General features: G+C 36.0%; 1 protein-coding gene across 3 annotated transcripts in view; it reads right to left on the minus strand.

Annotated features, from left to right (window-relative positions):
* Positions 1-19,493, minus strand: part of LOC108718984 (E3 ubiquitin-protein ligase HECW1) — a 149,911-nt gene that overhangs the window by 20,715 nt on the left and 109,703 nt on the right. For all 3 annotated transcript variants that reach the window (XM_041566097.1, XM_041566098.1, XM_041566099.1), the window contains 9 exons: positions 17,703-17,853; positions 15,175-15,293; positions 12,375-12,496; positions 11,022-11,207; positions 9,876-10,010; positions 9,294-9,399; positions 8,721-8,817; positions 7,228-7,311; positions 3,589-3,698 (listed from right to left, as the gene is read on the minus strand). In XM_041566097.1, the coding sequence (XP_041422031.1) occupies positions 3,589-3,698; positions 7,228-7,311; positions 8,721-8,817; positions 9,294-9,399; positions 9,876-10,010; positions 11,022-11,207; positions 12,375-12,496; positions 15,175-15,293; positions 17,703-17,853 (1,110 nt within the window). The remainder of the gene's footprint in view (positions 1-3,588; positions 3,699-7,227; positions 7,312-8,720; positions 8,818-9,293; positions 9,400-9,875; positions 10,011-11,021; positions 11,208-12,374; positions 12,497-15,174; positions 15,294-17,702; positions 17,854-19,493) is intronic.

Here is a 19,493-nt window from a genome sequence, read left to right on the forward strand (position 1 = left end):
CATCGAAATTCAAAGTTTTTTATATTCGAATCCTTCACTCGAGCTTAGTAAATGTGCCCCTTAAAGTCATTAGTCTTGATTCAGAGCTGGAATTACTCAAACATTTAAGGGATACTGTCATGGGAAAACATGTTTTTTTCAAAACGCATCAGTTAATAGAGCTACTCCAGCAGAATTCTGCACTGAAATCCATTCTCAAAAGAGCTAACAGATTTTTTTATATTCAATTTTGAAATCTGACATGGGGCTAGACATATTGTCAGTTTCCCAGCTGCCCCAGTCAATTTCCCATGACAGTATCCCTTTAAGAGGATTATTTATCAAAATCCAAATTTATCTCTTTATTTTCTGAAATATACTCCGACCAAATCCGCACGGGTTATTACCCCTTATATATGATTACATTTTCCCCAAAAATTCCAGTTCGGGAAAAAACTTGAAAAAATTCGTGAAAATGGCAAGAAATCGATCTTTTCGGATTTTTGCCTGAAAACCAAGAAAACTTCGGATTGTTGCACGAAACCCAGCGCAGATCAGGATATCTTAGGGACTGGTCCCACTGACTTATATACAACCTTGGCAGGTCAGAGATGTTGGATTTTCGGATTCTTACTTTTTCCATCTTCGGGGGTATAAAAAATTAGAGGTTTTTTTCACAAAAAATTCAGATTTTATGGTAAAATCTAAGTTTTTAAACTCGGACGAATGGAATTGACCTGAAAACTCAAATCAAATTGGAATTGAATCTAACTCGATTTGAATTTTAAAAACTCGTCTTGAGTTTTTTTCTCAGAATTCTGAACAGATTCTGGTCAAGGCTGCAAAGGTCAGGAAGGCTGTAAACAACTGTAAATTGATCCCTGGACCTCTCCAATTTACTTAAACAGCAATTCGGCAGGTTTTAGTTGGCAAATAGTGAAATTTGAGTTCTGAAAGGGCCAGAGTATGATAAATCTCGAAATTGAGTTTTTCAAAAAAAAACCTCGAATCTAATTAGAATAACACCTTGGTCGATTTTAACAGTTTTGATCATAAAAAAAAATAGAAAATTCGAATTTGGAATTTGAATTTTTAATTCGACCCTTGATGAATCTGCCCCTAAATATTTATATTTTTCATACTATAGAGGGACGTTTAAGAAATCATTTATAGTATGTGTGCAACAATACAACTGATTTGGACAGCCAAATGTCTCCTAAACAAATATTAGCAATTTATATGAAAGTTCTACAAATTTACAACACCCTATGTTACACATGTCCTTAGGCAAAGATATAAAAATCATAAATATAAATGCCATTGATTGTCTGAATAGTTTAAAGCCCAATATCCATAGGATTACCATCATACGTGCCATGTAGAGAGTCTAAAATGAACAAGGTACCGGTATATGAATTTTCATGGCTGACACTTCAGCTACAGCAAAACCAACCAACTGCCTTTATTTTAGTAGGACAAAGTAGCACAGTAAGTGGCATGTAAAGACTCGAAAATTAATACAATGAACACACATTTTTTATAGGCAACAAACAAGTAATCAAGAATAATGCAGGACACAGTAGAATGACTAAAAAAAATCAAATAAAAGCAAAGCAATAAAAAAACACTATCACAAGGAGAGATTGGTGATCAGAATTCCAATTTCACTAGTCTCACTGTGTAATGGGCATTTTATGGGCTCAGAGCAAACAGAGATTAAAATGCAATACAATCATAAATACCCTAGAAATGCAAATCACTGAAATAAAAAAGGAATTACTCAGTGTGAAGGTTGGTACTTTTTAACAAGTAGCAATAGTGAAACAATAACTAATGCTTTAGGAGTTAATCTTTCCAGTGCCTAAAATAGTTTCTCCCATATTGGAGTTTGTTTGACAGATTGTGCTCTTTGTTGCTGCTGAGATGCCCTAAGAATTCCACAGGACAACATGGCATACAACAGCTCAAAACAGTTAAAAAGTGAGATGAACTGACAGAGACTTTAAATTTGCTTAATCCGTTAATTAATTAAAAACTTTCTTGTTAAATCATAACAACTGTATTTGCCTGTCCTATTCTACACTGCTTCCGTCGCCCATACTTGGGGGGACTAATTTTGGCTAAAAAAACTATTTGCAGTGACATTGCCTGTTTACTAAAACAGCAACACACTTCACTAGCGAATCACCTTGTCGCTGGCAAACTTTCACTGTGTTTCACTAGGCGAATTTTCGATCAGGCGAACGATCGTAAATCCGATAATTTCAATACATTTTTTTCCCTTTTGACCAAAATCTATTTCGCCAGGTTGTGACTGGCGAATTATTACAATGAAGCTACATCCTCAAGATTATTTTGTCAGTGATATCATATCCTGTATTCCAAACGCTGGAGTTTTTTTCATATTTAAAGTGGGATTATGTTTACAAGTTGTAACTGTGAAAAATATTCTATTTAAACTTTTGTTTTAGGGTGGGCTCATAGCCTAGGCCCTAGGGCAATAGAGGATCTCTGTCTTCATTTTGTTTCCTTGGGCATTTTTAATAAAAAATTGCCACTTCCAGCAATTTCACCAACATCACTAATAAATACATACATATGGCCTTTATATACCCACTTTCTTCAATTGGAAGAAAGTTACTCTAGAGAAAATTCATGAAATTCTCGCTCCAACAAATCATCACTGACAAAAGTAAGCCAGTGGTCTTTTGTGCATTTTGATGAAAACAAGCATTCAGTGTCATTCCAGGGGCCCATCCAAAAACCTTTGACTAGGGGCCCACCAATTAATCTTAGACCAGGGGCCCACTCTTAGTACTATTGTTCTTCCTTTCCTTACTCATCTATTCTCCTTTTCTTTACACACTATAACCTATTATTCCACCTATTTAGCCTCTTTGTTCTCATAGAAATAAGGAATGGCCATGAAATAGGCCAAATGTCTAGCAGCATGAGGGCCCACTGACACCTTGACCCACTGGGACTTTTCCTGGTATTCCTGTGGGCCAGTCCGAGCATTCGTCACAAATGTAGCTGTGCAAAGTCTGGTGGAGAATTCTGAAGAAATTCACCCCTAAGTAAATGTGGTTACCCAGTGTTTTGGACTAGGAGCATCTGCACTGGAGGGTGATGTTGTCAGGGACCCAGTGCACTTTATTCTATGCTAAAATAACATCACTTTTTCCACCCAGGGTAAGTAAGAAGAAGCTCTGATCTTCCTGGTAATATCAGTCCCATCTGTGAAGTGGTAGAATTGTAACTGGGAAGGCTTTTCTGCCACTGTATATTACAGTAGATAGGAGTGCCATCTGCCCTCAGCATGTAGTACCTAATTAATAACCTGTGTGTGTGTGTGTGGGGGGGGGGGGGGGGTACATGCTATTTTACTTTAAAAACAGTAAAGATAAAATAATAAATATATATACCATAGTAATGTGGCTTGTTTTGTATGTACTGACAAAAGCACTGCAGCACACTTTTTTTTCATCATAGATGCCTCCATAAATATGGATTACTGGACCTGCTCAAACTATGTTCCTGTTGCTTCAAGACTTCTTAATTTATGCTATATCTTTGTCTCAGAGACACACAATGGACACAGGCAATTACCTGGAGAGTTCTGAGGTGAGGAACCAGGTGAACAACGAGGGGAAAAGCTGTATCCTGGGTGGAAGGCAGCTTGTAGTGGGATATATGACATAATATCTTCTTCAAAAAGACTGTAAAATATATATTGTATAAACAGATTAGTATACATTTCATATACTTTACAAAATGCTTATTCAACACATGTTAAAGAGAGTTAAAGAGAGTATCACTACAAAACTGTATATAATAAAGAAGAGCAGTAAACAGACATTGTACTGTATATATTTTATAGGGATGAACCAAATGTAGATTGCACTACCGATTCCAAAAGCTCTGTGGACCATATGATTGGTAAGTGTTCACCTGAACTTAAAATGAAGTCATATTTTTTTTTCAAATAACTTGTAGATGCGAGGCATACAAATCTTCTCATTTACAATAATATGCATCGTATCACCCAAAGTAGGATGTGCTATGCCAAGTATTAAACAAAAATATGATTGAAAAATGAAAGGGGAGAGAAAGAACACTAAGGGGCAGATTTAACAAGGGTCGAAATTCGAAGTAAAAAATTCGACCATCGACCATCGATTTAAAATACTTTGAATTCGAATATCGAATTCAAACTTTTTTCATCGAATTTGGGTATTCTGCGGTCAAAGTAAAAATCGTTCAATCCAATGATTTTAACGTATGATCCAACGATTTTATTTAGACTTCAAAAAACTTAGAAAAATGCTGTAGAAGGTCCCCATAGGCTAACATAGCACTTTGGCAGGTTAAATTTGGCGAAGTATTGAAGTCAAAGTTTTTTTTAAAGAGACAGTACTTCGAATTCGATTAGAAGTAAAATCGTTCAAATATTCGATAATCAAAGTAAATTCGAAGTCGTAGTATCCTATTCGATGGTCGAAGTATCCAAAAAATTACTTAGAATTTCAAATTTTTTTTACTTCAGAAATTCCCTCTAATTCACTTCGACCCTTGATAAATCTGCCCCTAAGGGTGTTATTTACTAAACTCTAAATGCAAAAATTTGATTTTTTTTTTTTTTTAAATAAAATCTGACTTTTTAAAAAATCATGAATTTTTCAGAATTTATTACACCCAGAGGATGGAAAAGTCAGAATCTGAAAATCCGGCATCTCAGACCTGTCGAGGTTACATATAAGTCAATGGGAGAAGTCCCAATGATTTTTTGATGTGCACTGGGTTTTTGGCAATACCTCAAAGTTTTTGGAATTTTTGGGAAAAATTCAGAATTTTCAGGTGAAAAATCCAAAAAAATCTTGAAAATCTGATGAAAAATCTGAAAAAATCATGAAAATTGGATTTTTCACAAGTTTTTCCCGCATACAAAATTTTCGGGAAAGTGTATTAATAAATAAATAAATAAAAGCCCAAAAAAACAGTGCAAATTTGGTCAGTTTTTTTCAGAAAATATTGAGATAAATTCTTTGATAAATAACCCCCTTAGAAAAAAAGGATAGGGTCCACCACTCTCTTCACAAGTATGACCAGCATATGAAACATTGTCCAACATATCTTGATTATTGAAAGTTAAGTGGCTTCATAGCAACATAATTTGTCCATAACATACAAATCTCTTCAAAATTGTCCATTTTGTCCTGCACTCGACTTGATAACTAACTGTTCCATGGAGCTTATTATGTTGATCTTATTCAAAGTTTGTTGCCAGACAATGTCTGGTTATTCAGCTTATAGCCAAGCACAGTCGATTTTAAAGCTCTGAACTGACAACTCAAAGTTACAATTCTTTAACACATGATGCAAACTTTTGATTTTTCTTAAATGTTAATATGAAAAATGAAAATGATATTTATCGACAGTTAGATCCAATATATCTTATAGGGGGGCTCCCTTTCCTAGCAGCTGTATTAGAGCTCACTCAAATAATTGATTCCAGTACAAACAAAATCTAACACAATAACTGCCTTTTGCACAAATTCTGCATGTAGAGAGACAAGATTTCTGGTGGTTTTAATAGAGTGAGCTCTAATACATCTTCTAGGGCTAGGCAAAAGAAGCCCCCCCCCCAAAAAAAAGATATACATTGGATTTACACTGTCATTCAAAATCAGACTCCCAACTCCTGCATGAAGAGAGACTGAAGAGAGATAGATGCTGAAAGGAGAGAGTGAAGAATATTTCAGAAACGGTCCAGAATTTTTAATGGATTTTATTTACAAAATTTTAATTTGATATATGTATATTAAAGGAAAACTTTATCCCCAAAATGAATATTTAAGCAACAGATATTTAAGTACTGTTAATATTGCACTTTTACATCTCTTGCCTTCACCATTTTCTGATGGTCTATGTGCTGCCTCAGAGATCAGCTGACCAGAAATACTACAACTCTAACTGTAACAGGAAGAAGTGCTGAAGCAAAAGACAAAATTCTGTCTGTTAATTGGCTCATGTGACCTAACATGTGTGGTTTGTTTGTGTGTACTGTGAATCCTACGGTCCCAGGGGGTGGCTCTTATTTTTTAAAATGGCAATTTTCTATTTATGATTACCCAATGGCACATACTACTAAAAAAAGTTATATTATTATGAAAATGGTTTATTTACATGAAGCAGGGTTATACATCTAAGCTGTTTTATGCAAAATCTTTTTAATAGAGACCTACATTGTTCAGAGGGTATAGTTTTCCTTTAAATTTTCATTTTCACAATAGTTTCCCTTTAATGTTAAATTTAAATGTGATGTTCTTTTCTGGAATATCAAAAATTATTTATTTGGTACATCCCTAATATTTTAGGGGGTATTTACTAAAAATAGCATTTATCTATATTTCTCATTAAAACAAAGTTAACCTAACTCTCATACACAATTTGAACTCATTTATCAATAATTATTTTCGAAAAAGTTGATGAGAAAAAACATTGTGGCAAAATCGCACGTCATTTCGAACCGTACAGCTTTTTTTGATCATAATGTCAAGAAAACCTCAGGGACATTGACTTCTGCGTGACCTCAACAGGTTTTAGATGGAGTATTTTTGGATTTGGATTTTTTTCTCTAAAAACTCTAGTTTTTTCCTCTAAAAATTAGTTTCCCCTTTAAAAATTCGACCAGAAAAAATTTAGCTTTAATAAATAGACCCCTTACTGTTGCTTTAATATGTACAAATCCCTAGCCCCCCTACTACTACTACTTGTACAAGTTTACGGTAGGAGAGGGGCTGGGAAAGAGGGAATACAATACAGTGGACACTGTAGTCAACCCCCACTCCCATTTGCTGGGTCTGCTGTATATGTAGCAAGAATTGTGTTTCTATATAGGCACGGAAGAATCCAGGCCTAGGATGGCAGTTAATGGGGGATGGCAATTTCAAGATACTTGTGGGCTATACTTGGCAGCAGAACTGAGCGGGGGGTGGGGTTACCCAATCAGAGATGAAGCAGCAGGAGAACCACTGCCTAGAGCAGCCTCAGACATATATACAGCCGGAAGCCAGTCAAATCAGACACTTTATATCTCAGTTTAAACTGGCAAACCAAAAAGAAACAAAAGATGCATTTAGTAACTTAGAAGGTTTGGGCCAATTCCCCTAATACAGGAACTTAACTTAATGTCAAGATGAAAAACAATAAGGTGTCAATCATTTTTCTAAAATCATAATAACATACCTTAGCAGTATAACCAAATCTGCATCACATGATAATTTCTCAAGTCCATGGGTACCTTCTGTCCGTATGTAATGAATCTTTTCCCTGTAATAAGAGTGACACTCTCTCAGATCAGATATTTACATAAAGTCTCTGGTAAATATGTACTGTCATTGTGTTGATGGGTTACCCGTACCACTCTGACATGGTACCCATGCATTACCAATTAATATTACCTAGATTCTATGTTTCTCTCAAAAAAGCATTATTTTCACCATGGGAAAACTTACTTGTTTCATTCAAAGCAGAGTTGTGTTAGAGATATATATATAGAACATGGGTTTCACTATAGAAATATGTTGACTGCACACAGACATAACATACCAATCATCAGTGAACCACAGACCAGACTTGAAGACTGTAAACAGGTTTTGTCTTATCACTTACAGTATGTGTATTTCACACATCTGCTAAAGCATATTAATAGAACACATGAATGAACAACCAATAGTACCAAAGCAGGTACCAAAGCAGAGGTGTAACAGAAAAATGTTACTTCAAATGCAGCTTGGTTGCCTCATACACTACACTAACCTCTAAAGGCTTTCTAATAATGGTGTATTATGGAGCTTATTTAGTATTTCTAGTAGTAACTGTAAGCACAAAAGCTGTGCATCAAATTGCTGGTTGCACCTACTCTAGTAAAGCAAAGTTTTGTACTTAACACTTGACTCAACCCAGCAATAAGTCGTGTAGGTCTGGATAGCACACGAGCCAAAGGGTCGTGGGTACTATCATTGCAAAGTCATGCCTTATCTACATTTGCATTGCCATATTCCATTGAACTGCACTCATTTTGATCTGGCAGCTAAGTAATCAGGGTTACTTCTTACCAAATTAGGCTTCCAGAAGAAAAAAAAGCCTTCTTTAGAGACGCCTACCCTCACTCTGCTTAACTACCAAACGCAATACCACATACAGTACCACATTTCTCACCCACTTAATTCGATCTTGCCCACTCCCACACCTTGTGTATTACTCCCTTTAGAGTGTATTCCTATGCATAGGGCCTTCCTTGCCTTTTTGTACCGGTATTGATTGTGATGTATGTAACTCCATATGTTCTATGTATATAATTCATGTGATTTAGTTGTATAATCACATTTACTTTACAGTGCTATGCAATATGTTGGCGCTATATAAATAAATGTTAATAATAATAATAATAATAAAAGCCTGCCTGGCCTACCAAACTACAGCTGGTTATCCCAAAAGCAATAGGAATTCAAAATTTACTTTGTAATGTGGTGCAGGGATACTGTGGGAAGCCAATAAGATGTCCTTCCCAGGCCCCAGGTAGCCTTTGTCATCCACTGGGTGTATTCACTTTACATATCAAAATACTGAGTCAATAAACAGGTGTTTACTCATTTACTATACGGATGCAAAATTCTAAGGGGTTTGAACATGAGCAGGAAGTGGGTGTACCCTTTTTTAAAGTAACTTTAGAATACCTGAGTGCATGATTTCTGGATAAACTTGGCTGTCGTTCTTGTAACATCTCAAAAATGTTCGGCTGACGCAGAAAAGCAACAATCTTATCATTGTAGGCTGTAAGAAACAAACATATATTGGGTTATAATTTAATAAAGGTTTGTGGCAATCAGTTGCTAGGTAGAAAACCATGAGTGCTAGGTTTAGATGGATTGGATTTTGATTGCACAGAACAGTTTTTCACTGTTTGCAAATAACCAGTTTACGTAAAAATAATGTACTATGTATCTTTATTCATTACATGTTACTTTTAATAAAATTATATATATATATATATATATATATATATATATATATATATATATATATATATATATATAAATCTGTTCATAGACCCACACTCCATTTTGTGATGAATTAAATTACTTTTATTTTGTACATATCATACATCCAACGTTTCAGCCCACATTAGGGCCTTTTTTTTTTTTAATGTATGATATGTACAAAATAAAAGCATTTTAATTCATGTCCATGAGTCCCTCCAATCTCCACAATTATTTGGAAATATCAGAGAGATGCACCAGGGTACTCACCTAGAGGTACAGCTTCATGTTGATGCTGGTTTCGAACTGCTGTCACTAAACTATGACCAGGTCTTGCTAATAAAGAAGCTCCCCTATTTCTGGAGACTTCTGAGGCCTGAAAAAGGAAAACATATAGATGTGGCATCTTTTGAAACCAGTGGCCTTAAAGGTATGCAAAGTGACTCCCCAAAGTCTACAGAATATAATAAAATCTTTCCAATATTGATGCATTATCATTTACCGCTGACTGTTTTGAGCTTTAGCTGCCAGATGCACTTCAGTAAAAAAAGGCTTTTATCCCCTACATGGTAAATGATAAATAATGTATGTATATATACCAATATCTATACTAACTGTAGATCTTCACATCCCACTAGCCTTGAATATTATGCCTATTTAAGAAATCATCCAAGCCATTGTTAAAGGAATTAATAGAATCTGCCATCACAAAATCACCCAGCAGAGCATTCCACAACCTCACTGCCCTCATCATGAAGAATAACCAACACTGCCAAGTATTTGGATTAATACATTATGAGCTATTGATTTTCTTAGCTGTAATTTTGCACGTCTGTATACTTCTGACTTTACCTCTCCAGCGCTATAACTTCTAAGCCTCTGAAGGTGCTGTCTGTGTGTCAGGTGATTTGGAAGGCGCCCATTTTGAAGCGGAATTCTTGGGTCAATAAATGTTGTTGCTCGACTGTTGTGGTCTACAAAGAAAGACTGCAAAACAAAATATAACAATGTAATAAAAGTATATTTTCTATACAGACATATTTCAGAGTCAGAGAAGTGGATCCTGCAACTGTTGGGGCTCCACTATTTCAGTATGTTTGATGAATAGGTTATCTGTTTTGTGGTCTCTTTGAGGCTCATCGAGCACTACTTTCTTTTTCAGTTAAAGGGCATGTAAAGGCAAAAAAATAAAATCTCATTTTTAATGTCTTTAATGAAAAAGACACCTATCTCCATTATACTATAATTAAAAAATGTGTACTGTTTTTATAAGAAACCTGACTGTATGCAGTGAAACTCTCCCTTCATTTACTGCTGTGGATAGGAATTGTCAGAAGGTCCCTAACTGCTCTGCAGGGAAACAATCATACTTATGAACAGCAGGGGGAGCCCCTGGCTTACTTTCCAGCCATCAGAACTCAAGCAGCTTTGTTTGTTTCCCTGTAGAGCAGTCAAAGACTGTGTAGAGATTTGTATTGGATTTTATTTTTGCCTTTACATCCTCTTTACTGTTTACAACTCCAGCTGCAGGGACAAAGATCATGGAGGATTGGAGGATTATTTTGCTGCAGCCATTGGTTCTACAGAGTTGGAGAAAGTTTGTTTTAAACAATACAAAAACTATAAAATCCATATTAGATTACATGACAACACAGGACCCAGTGCAGTCTGATTATTTTGATTATTAATCAGTCTTGCTGTATCGGATTCTGGCAGATATTATTTGACTTGTGCTGTTTTGATAATTTATGTCCATCCCTAAGCAGCTCAGACCACACTGAGCATGTGCGCAGTTTTGGTCTTGCAAAGATGTTTAACAAAGTTACAAGATGGTGACCCCCTGTGGCCAACTTTAAAAGAATAAATCATTTGTTTGATTAGGCTTGTGATGCAGTAAGTACATGTTTATGTTTAGTATACAAAATACAGCATTTATAGCAGTACTCTATTTTAGACTTTACTTCCCCTTTAAAGGAAACATTGTCTTTGCAGTAATACCTTTCCCTGTTGGTCAGTTTTGATTTCCCATCCTCGTGGCAACTCCAGCCTGGTGTCAGCAAACATGTTAATAAAGTTCACCAAGTCCCTGTTGTGCTGGTAGCGTTCAAAGTTCCTCGCATCCCTTCGGATTTTCAGAACCATGTGCTTCAAGCAGCTGCTGTTTGTAAAAACTCGGTAGGCACTCTGAGTATAGCAAGGTAAGAAAATATCATGTTAGTGAACCACATTATATAGGATTTACTGGAAAAAAGTGCACATTTTGCTAAATCACACTTGTATAAACTATGGCCATATGACCATGCAGGCCAGTTTTAATGATAAAACAATAGTGCATGTGTCAGCTATATAATACTGTAATCAGTGTCGGACTGGGGGGCACAAAGCCCACAGGGCCTCAAGCCTCCGGACCCCCCACACCATCCCCAGGGCCCCGCAGTCACAAAGTCCTCTCTATGTCAGCACCCGCCGGTCATCTCCACCCAACTTTTTACGGTGTGCAAGCGCTGCTGGTGTCTGGAAGGGGAGCGGGTCTGGGCCAGCAGGACTCAAAACAGTCGTAGCCCACTGGGTTTGGGCATTGGTAAATGTTATGTGTTTGGTTTAGAAAGACAACTATAGTTTTATATAAACAAGCTGCTGTGTAGCCATGGGGCAGCCATTTAAAGGAATAGTAACACCAAAAAATAAATGCATCTTAAAGAAACGACAATATAATGTATTGTTGCCCTGCACTGGTAAAACTGGTATGTTTGCTTCAGAAACATTACTATAGTTTATATAAACAAGCTGCTGTGTAGCCATGGGGGCAGTCATTCAAGCTGAATAGGAGAAAGGGCACAGGTTACATAGCACATAACAGATAAGCCTTGTGATACAATACAATGGTATTCTACAGAGTGCATATAACCTGTGCTTTGAATGGCTGTCCCCATGGCTACACAATAGCTTGCTTATATAAACTATAATAGTCTTTCTATAGCAAACATGCTAATAGTAAGAGAGCAGCAAAACAGTATATCATATTTTAATTACTTTAAAAACTTTATTTTTTTTGGTGTTACTGTTCCTTTAAGACCATGAGTTTGTAATCTATCAACATACTCAAGTGAATATTCCTTACAGCTGTTGCTTTTTCTCTCTATCTTATCCATCCCCTCCCCGTATGAAACTAGGTTATGCCCTTGACTTAGACAGCTTGTAATAGTTGAGCCTATGCAAACAAGTTGAAGTAGTATAATAAGGGCAAATTGTTTTGACATTTCATCTTTCTTGTTTGTGTTGGAAATGGAAAGCATATGCCTCCTATGGGAAACAGGATGTAGACAGATCAAGTGAAACCATTATACTTACATAGTTTGCATGCAGTACAGTAAAAAACTCTGGGTTGGTTATAAACTTGACAGCTGGGGACTGCAGCAATAATGTAATTTTCTGGGAATTTATGGGTGTTAGGGATCCCTCTCTCCTTAGCTCTGTCAAAGAAAAAAAAAAACCTGCTGTGAGTAAAGGGGGAAAATTACACGAAATTTTAAGAAAAGAAAATATATTTTGTACATCACTAGACCATCAATTTATATATCCCAGACAAACTTTTTTACTTTGATTTTATGAAAGACATTAAATAATCACACAGGTGGGTGCTGCACTGGGGCCAGATATAAGAGAAAGTAGCATTAGATCTGCTTTCATTTCATGTACAGATTATTTAAATTTTAATTTCATAACTGTTTTTCATAACTGTAACCATATACATTTGTAGGATATTGCAAAATAGATTTGTGTAAAACCCCCTTGAATGAATGGCTTCTCTATGGGGCACATTTACAAAGCTCGAGTGAAGGATTCGAATTAAAAAAACTTCGAATTTCGAAGTGTTTTTTTGGCTACTTCGACCATCGAATGGGCTAGTTCGACCTTCGACTACGACTTCGACTATGAATCGAACGATTCGAACTACAAATCGTTCGACTATTCGACCATTCGATAATCGAAGTACTGTCTCTTTAAGAAAAACTTCGACCCCCTAGTTCGGCAGCTAAAAGCTACCGAACTCAATGTTAGCCTATGGGGAAGGTCCCCATAGGCTTGCCTGCGGTTTTTTTGATCGAAGGATATTCCTTCGATCGTTGGATTAAAATCCTTCGAATCGTTCGATTCGAAGGATTTAATCGTTCGATCGAACGAATAATCCTTCGATCGTTCGATCGCAGGATTTGCGCTAAATCGTTCGACTTCGATATTCGAAGTCGAACGATTTTAGTTCCTGGTCGAATATCGAGGGTTAATTAACCCTCGATATTCGACCCTTAGTAAATCTGCCCCTATGTGTCAGTGTGCCTTGCAGCAAAGAGAAAGTTTGCAACCCCCATAAACATAGATAGCTATGAGGATAGAATAATTTCATGTATTAATTACAAATTGTTTATCAAGGAAGTGGTGACCCATCAAATATGATTTACTGAATATAAAGATGCGGTTGCCTAATGCAATCATTCAGCGTTTAATTAATTAATTAATTAATTCATTCATTCATTCATTAATTAATCACTTAATTACATTTTAATAGCCTACTAGTCTAGTTTACTAATCTAGTTAGGAAATTAAAGCAATGATTGGTTGCTATGGGTAACTGTGCAGGTGCAATTTAGCACCAATGCTTATTGAAAAAAAGTAAAAAATAAAAATATTTAAATGAAGGCAGTGAAAATAAAGTGCCCATTTAGCTGGCGAGGGAATATCTTTGAGTGTAGCCAATTTACTACACTATTAATGCAGCATTGTACCCAGTTCTGAACTTTATAATTATTGGTTTTATCTAAACACTTTTATTCGTCTCAATATGTCTCACACAGACATTTGCATTCAAGCCCTTTAAAATTATCCTTATTTATGTTATAAAGAGTTATTAATTATAATATTAATCAATAAAATGCAGGCCAAGAATCAACCCCTAAACCAAGAGTCAGCCCCTTCCTTGCCTGCACCTGGAAACACTGTGTGTCGGCATGGATACAGGCACTAGTGGTAGATTGTAGCTTTTGCAACACATAAGTATGCATTTCAGCACTGAAATCCGACATGTGTGTCTGCACACTGGGTAATGCAGTGATTGCAGGCGCAGGCAAGAAAGGGGTTGATTCACGGTGCAGGGGCTGATTCTCGGCCTAAATTTATCTACAGGCCAATAATCCACCACGTGTGGTATTTTCCTTAGACTATTTTCTCAAAATATGTTCTTACCTACCACCCCCACTCTTTTTATCACTTCTGTAGGGGACCCTTCCATATTGTAGAGCCTCCAGCCTTCATTAAAATACCTATACCAGTTGCTAACTTACACACAATACATGTCCTTTGATTAATACTAACAGTAATGTGCAGTATGAGTGAATGACCAGTACTTTGTCGGGTATAACAACAAGTAGAAGCTGCTCTCAGGCATTGACTAATGCAAGTGTACCTTTGGATGGTAATATAACCATACATAACCATCTGTGCATACATAAACACTAGCAAGTTTTAGTATAAACAGGAAAACACACATGCGCACAAAGATTCATCAAACCCCCTTCTAACCCAATCATCAGTGACCATCACATGGCACAGTGAAAATGTTTGCTTTCATATGACTGTATATATATATATATAATACACAAAAGCCATGAATATCCTGTAAATTATATCCTTATAAACGGTGAGTTCTGATGTCATCAGTTATAAACGGTGAGTTCTGATGTCATTTCTGTCACATGACTCATTGAAATTTGTGTATTATAATAAATAAAGTACCCCCAGTTGTAAAATATGAGGATATTAGAAGTTACCTCGGAGTTCCATGACCTGTATAAAAACACTCGGCCTTCGGCCTCGTGTTTTTATATGAAACTCCTCAGTAACTTATAATATCCTTATATTTTACAAAAGGGGGTACTTTATTCACTATATATTTACAAAGCTAGCTTACATCTTACCAGAGGATACTATCAATTATCATAAATGATCTTCTTCTATTGTTGTCATATTTTATGTGTGTACATCTGTGTATATGTCAGTGCTTCATTTATGTGTATTTGCTTATTTACATTTTGTTGACAGAGTCAATGGGGGTCATTTTAAACAAACAAAATATATAGAATAAGAAACATCTAACCTGTGTTTGGCTGCGACAGATCTGTCTCAGAATCCCCAACTCCGGGTGCCCTGTCATTGCGACCTAAAGAATCTTCATCTGTTCTCTCTGTGGCAATAGTCCTCTGAATATTCTGATACCTTTATGAAGGCAAATATTAATTTTCTATTAATATGCTTTGAAGCCAAAAATATCTTATTAATGATAAGGGGATAGGACCATTGGAACTAGTCAGATGATGGGATGCAAATACAAATAATTTCTCTTTCATTATGATTATTGTTCCCCAACAATAACATTCTTATTTATTATGACCCTTTATAAAGAAATCCAAATTGAAAAACAAACAAAAACACCTTAATTTTGAACTAAATATGTTCTCACATTAACCTGCCCTTTTAGTTGGTTGCAGAATGCACAGTATTAATATGTTTCCATCAGGGCCGGAACTAGGGGTATGTAGAAGAATCACACGTCTAGGGCTCAACAGTGGGCGGATGCTAGACACACACCTTTTCTTTCACCTACCCCAGTCCAAGCCCTTGTTACAGCTTCTTATCTGTGCTTGCTCCCCTTTCACACATTATCACAGTGCCTGCTTGCTTTCCTTCACACACAAGTGAGGGAGTGAGTTGGCCGGATTGCCTAAGGTGCCTGCCTGGCCTGGCCCTGGGTCTGCACTCCATGCTTGACAGGCCTGACAGATATATCACAGTGGTATAACAGTGAATATTAAGTATAGGACAAGCTTTGCAACATATACATGGCCTTGGCTAAATGTGCCAGTACTACTTGTCCTTTAAAAAATATTTATCAAGAAAATAGTGGAAAAATGGGGTAATGTGCATATATAATACAGATTCCGACCAGTCCATATGTCATTCTGAAAAAAAGATTGCACTGTTAATAGTTTTCTCCAGTGTGTAGTGTATGTAATAAAACAGTAGAAATGTTCCGACCAATTATTTACTGTAAATAACTATCCACATCAGTATTAGGTTAATGGCACAAGGAGCATTTGTTGTTTTAGTGTGGAGGTCCATCTCCTACTGCTCTGTGGATGTTTGTTAGGCAAAGCATCAACTATCAAAATACCCTTGTGCCTAAGGTTTCAACCTGGCAGGTAAAGTGATACCTGATGCCAATGTTATTAATAGATAAAGATAAAATTATAGGTACTATATCATTTTTTCCAGCAGAAAAGTTGGCAACCCTACTTGTGCCAAAGGCCTTAAAATTAATCTACTCTATCAAACTGATGTGTTAACCTGGGGCTCTCCTGGTTCTCAGTTGGCTAGCGGATAGCGATGAATTAATTTTTTGCGGGAGGCATGGATTCGCTGCAAAATTCCACATTTCGCCAACTGCAAAAATTTGCCACAAAAAAAGGTCTTGAGACAAAAAAATTTGACTTTGATGCATTTAGAGTAAGAAATAACTTGAGAAAAACACCCATTGATTTTAATGCATTTGGACAAAAAGTCGCAAAGACAAAAAAGTCAGAAAAATCACCCATTGGATTTGCATTTGGAAAAGAAGCTGCATGCGTTAACAAATGGTCACAAATCAAACAAAACTGTTTCCTATTGACTTCAATGCATTTTGCAAATTTTTCAGAAGTTTCGAAAAATTTTCAGCAAACCAGAAAGGGACAGATTCACTCATCGCTACTGGTGGATCCTGTAAAATTTACCTCCTTAAGATTTAAGGAAATGGCCCAATTCTTTAGGGTTTAATAAAAATTAAATATTCTATTTTATTAGACATTATACTTCTCTTAATTGGCTAAAGCATGATGGAAAAATAAGCAACATTCATTTTAAGAATACAAGTGCTCTTTATCCATGTCTATATAAAAAGGTTCTATTACAAAGACAAGCTCAACAGAATAAAATGCTCTTTTTTGTACTCTTCCACTGGAATGCTTTGAAATATATCTGTTGTACAGGGCGATACTAATTTTGTTGGTTCCGCCTTGCCACAAGGGCTCTTATGACCTTGCTATACTGCAGTCCTATGCAGCTGTGTAAAAATGTCAAAATAAAGATTAAAAATAATAATACATATTTTCCACAGTCTAACATGAAAAGGTACTAATATGATGCATTATAAAGTCATACATAACTTTTTACCAAGTAGAATTACATAAATATATTAAAAAAAACTGGTGCTATTATCCTCAACCAATGCTTGCTCGGATTGTAGTATTTACAATTCTGACCTGTTACTGATTTTGTATTTAAATATCATTTTGCCTGAAGCTGCTTTACTAACTCAGATATAGGTGTTGAAAAAAACATTAGAAGAGATGAAAATATTAATCGGTTATGGCTTTTTTATTTCTATCCAAAGTATTACAGGAAATCACGGCTGTGATTCACTTACCCCAAACAAATGTAAAAGAATTTTAGCAATGTATTTGTCACTTTATATACCCCACCATCCTAACTAATCTGTTGCCCCACGCTTAATAATGAATGGAACTGCATTTGATTGATTATGCTGGTTGTTAAATTAAGCATTAGCACTGAAGAAGTGGATATACCAACCTGCGGTTGAGTTGCTCCATCTGTTGGATAGATCCAGATCTGCTTATACCATCTGGTGTTGCTGCTGTTGTTGGACGCTGCCATGTAGTGGTACGATTGACATGGTCCACATAAAACACTCTTCCATGACTGTCAATACGAGCTTCCCAGTCTAGGTTAAAATTATTAATACCATTTATAAAAATTAATAGTATGGGCAAATAAAACAAGAAATATAATTCACCATACATGACTCATATTGAACGAAATAGCATGTTGCTCCACACCACTTTATTCATAATCTATACTGTTTGAGCCATGATGACCCTCTCCACTATTATACGTATACAAATTAAAAATGTTAAAAAAAAATGTTAAAGATGTAGTATAGGGAGTTTACCACAGTATACAAAGACACAGGCCTGGATTTGTGGCAAGGCCACAAAGGCCCGAGCCTAGGGTGGCCATCCAGCCGTATCTGGATTTGTTAATAGCTATGGAGACAAGTCAGTCTCCAGTGCAGCGCCTGACCAATAGGAAATTTGCATGCATGCACACCCACACAAGCACGCACAGGAAGGGGAAAGAAGAAGGGGACAATGCAGGTCGGGGTAAAAGGAAGGGGGCGGCGATGGGAAGGGGCAGAGGGTGAGGAAGGGGACGGCACATGGCAGGGGTAATAGGAAGGGTATAACGCTGGGAAAGGGTGAGGGGAAGAAGAAGGGGACGGTACAGTGCAGGGCTAAGAAAAAGGGGACATCGCTGGGAAGGGGATGGTGCTGGGAAGGGGCAGGGCGTTAATCAGAGCTGGCCTTGGTGCGGCCAGTTTGTAATTCTGGGCTTGCAAATACACTAAATCAGACTTTCTTTTACATCAACTAATTCGAAGTAATTTTTTGAATACTTCGACCATCGAATAGGATACTGTGACTTCGAATTTACTTCGTCTCGAAGTAAAAATTATTCGACTATTCGACCATTCGATAATCGAAGTACTGTCTCTTTAAAAAAACTTCGACTTCAATATTTCGCCAACTTAAACCTGCCGAAGTGCTATGTTAGCCTATGGGGACCTTCCAGAGCAGTTTTCTATATTCTAAGGAAAATCATACGATCGTAAAATCATCCGACTTTGAATGTCGGAGGATTCTATTTCATAGAATTTCGAAGTATTTTCCACTTTGAAATTCGACCCTTGATTCGACCCCCTATATTAGGAACATCATTGGCACAGAGCAGCAGTTTAGGGTAATGAATCTCTAAATTATATATATATATATATATATATATATATATATATATATATATATATATATACATATATATATATATATATATATATATATATATATATATATATATATATATATATATATATATATATATATATATACTCTGTATTTTCAGTTTAGATTATCTTAAAATGTTAGTAAAATATGAATGCCATGTGGGCAATGGAATATAGGGATGCGCCGAATCCAGGATTCAAGAGGATCTCTTGTATTTGCATATATATATATATATATATATATATATATATATATATATATATATATATATATATATATATATATATATATCTATATATACACATATATATCTATATATACATATATATATATATATATAAATATATATATATATATATATATATATATATATATATATATATATACTCTGTATTTTCAGTTTAAATTATCTTAAAATGTTAGTAAAATATGAATGCCATGTGGGCAATGGAATATAGGGATGCGCCGAATCCAGGATTCAGTTCCGGATTCGGCCTTTTTTAGCAGGATTTGGATTTGGCCG

Source organism: Xenopus laevis, chromosome 6L (genome assembly GCF_017654675.1).
Source record: "Xenopus laevis strain J_2021 chromosome 6L, Xenopus_laevis_v10.1, whole genome shotgun sequence".
In the NCBI taxonomy this organism is placed as follows: domain Eukaryota; kingdom Metazoa; phylum Chordata; class Amphibia; order Anura; family Pipidae; genus Xenopus; species Xenopus laevis.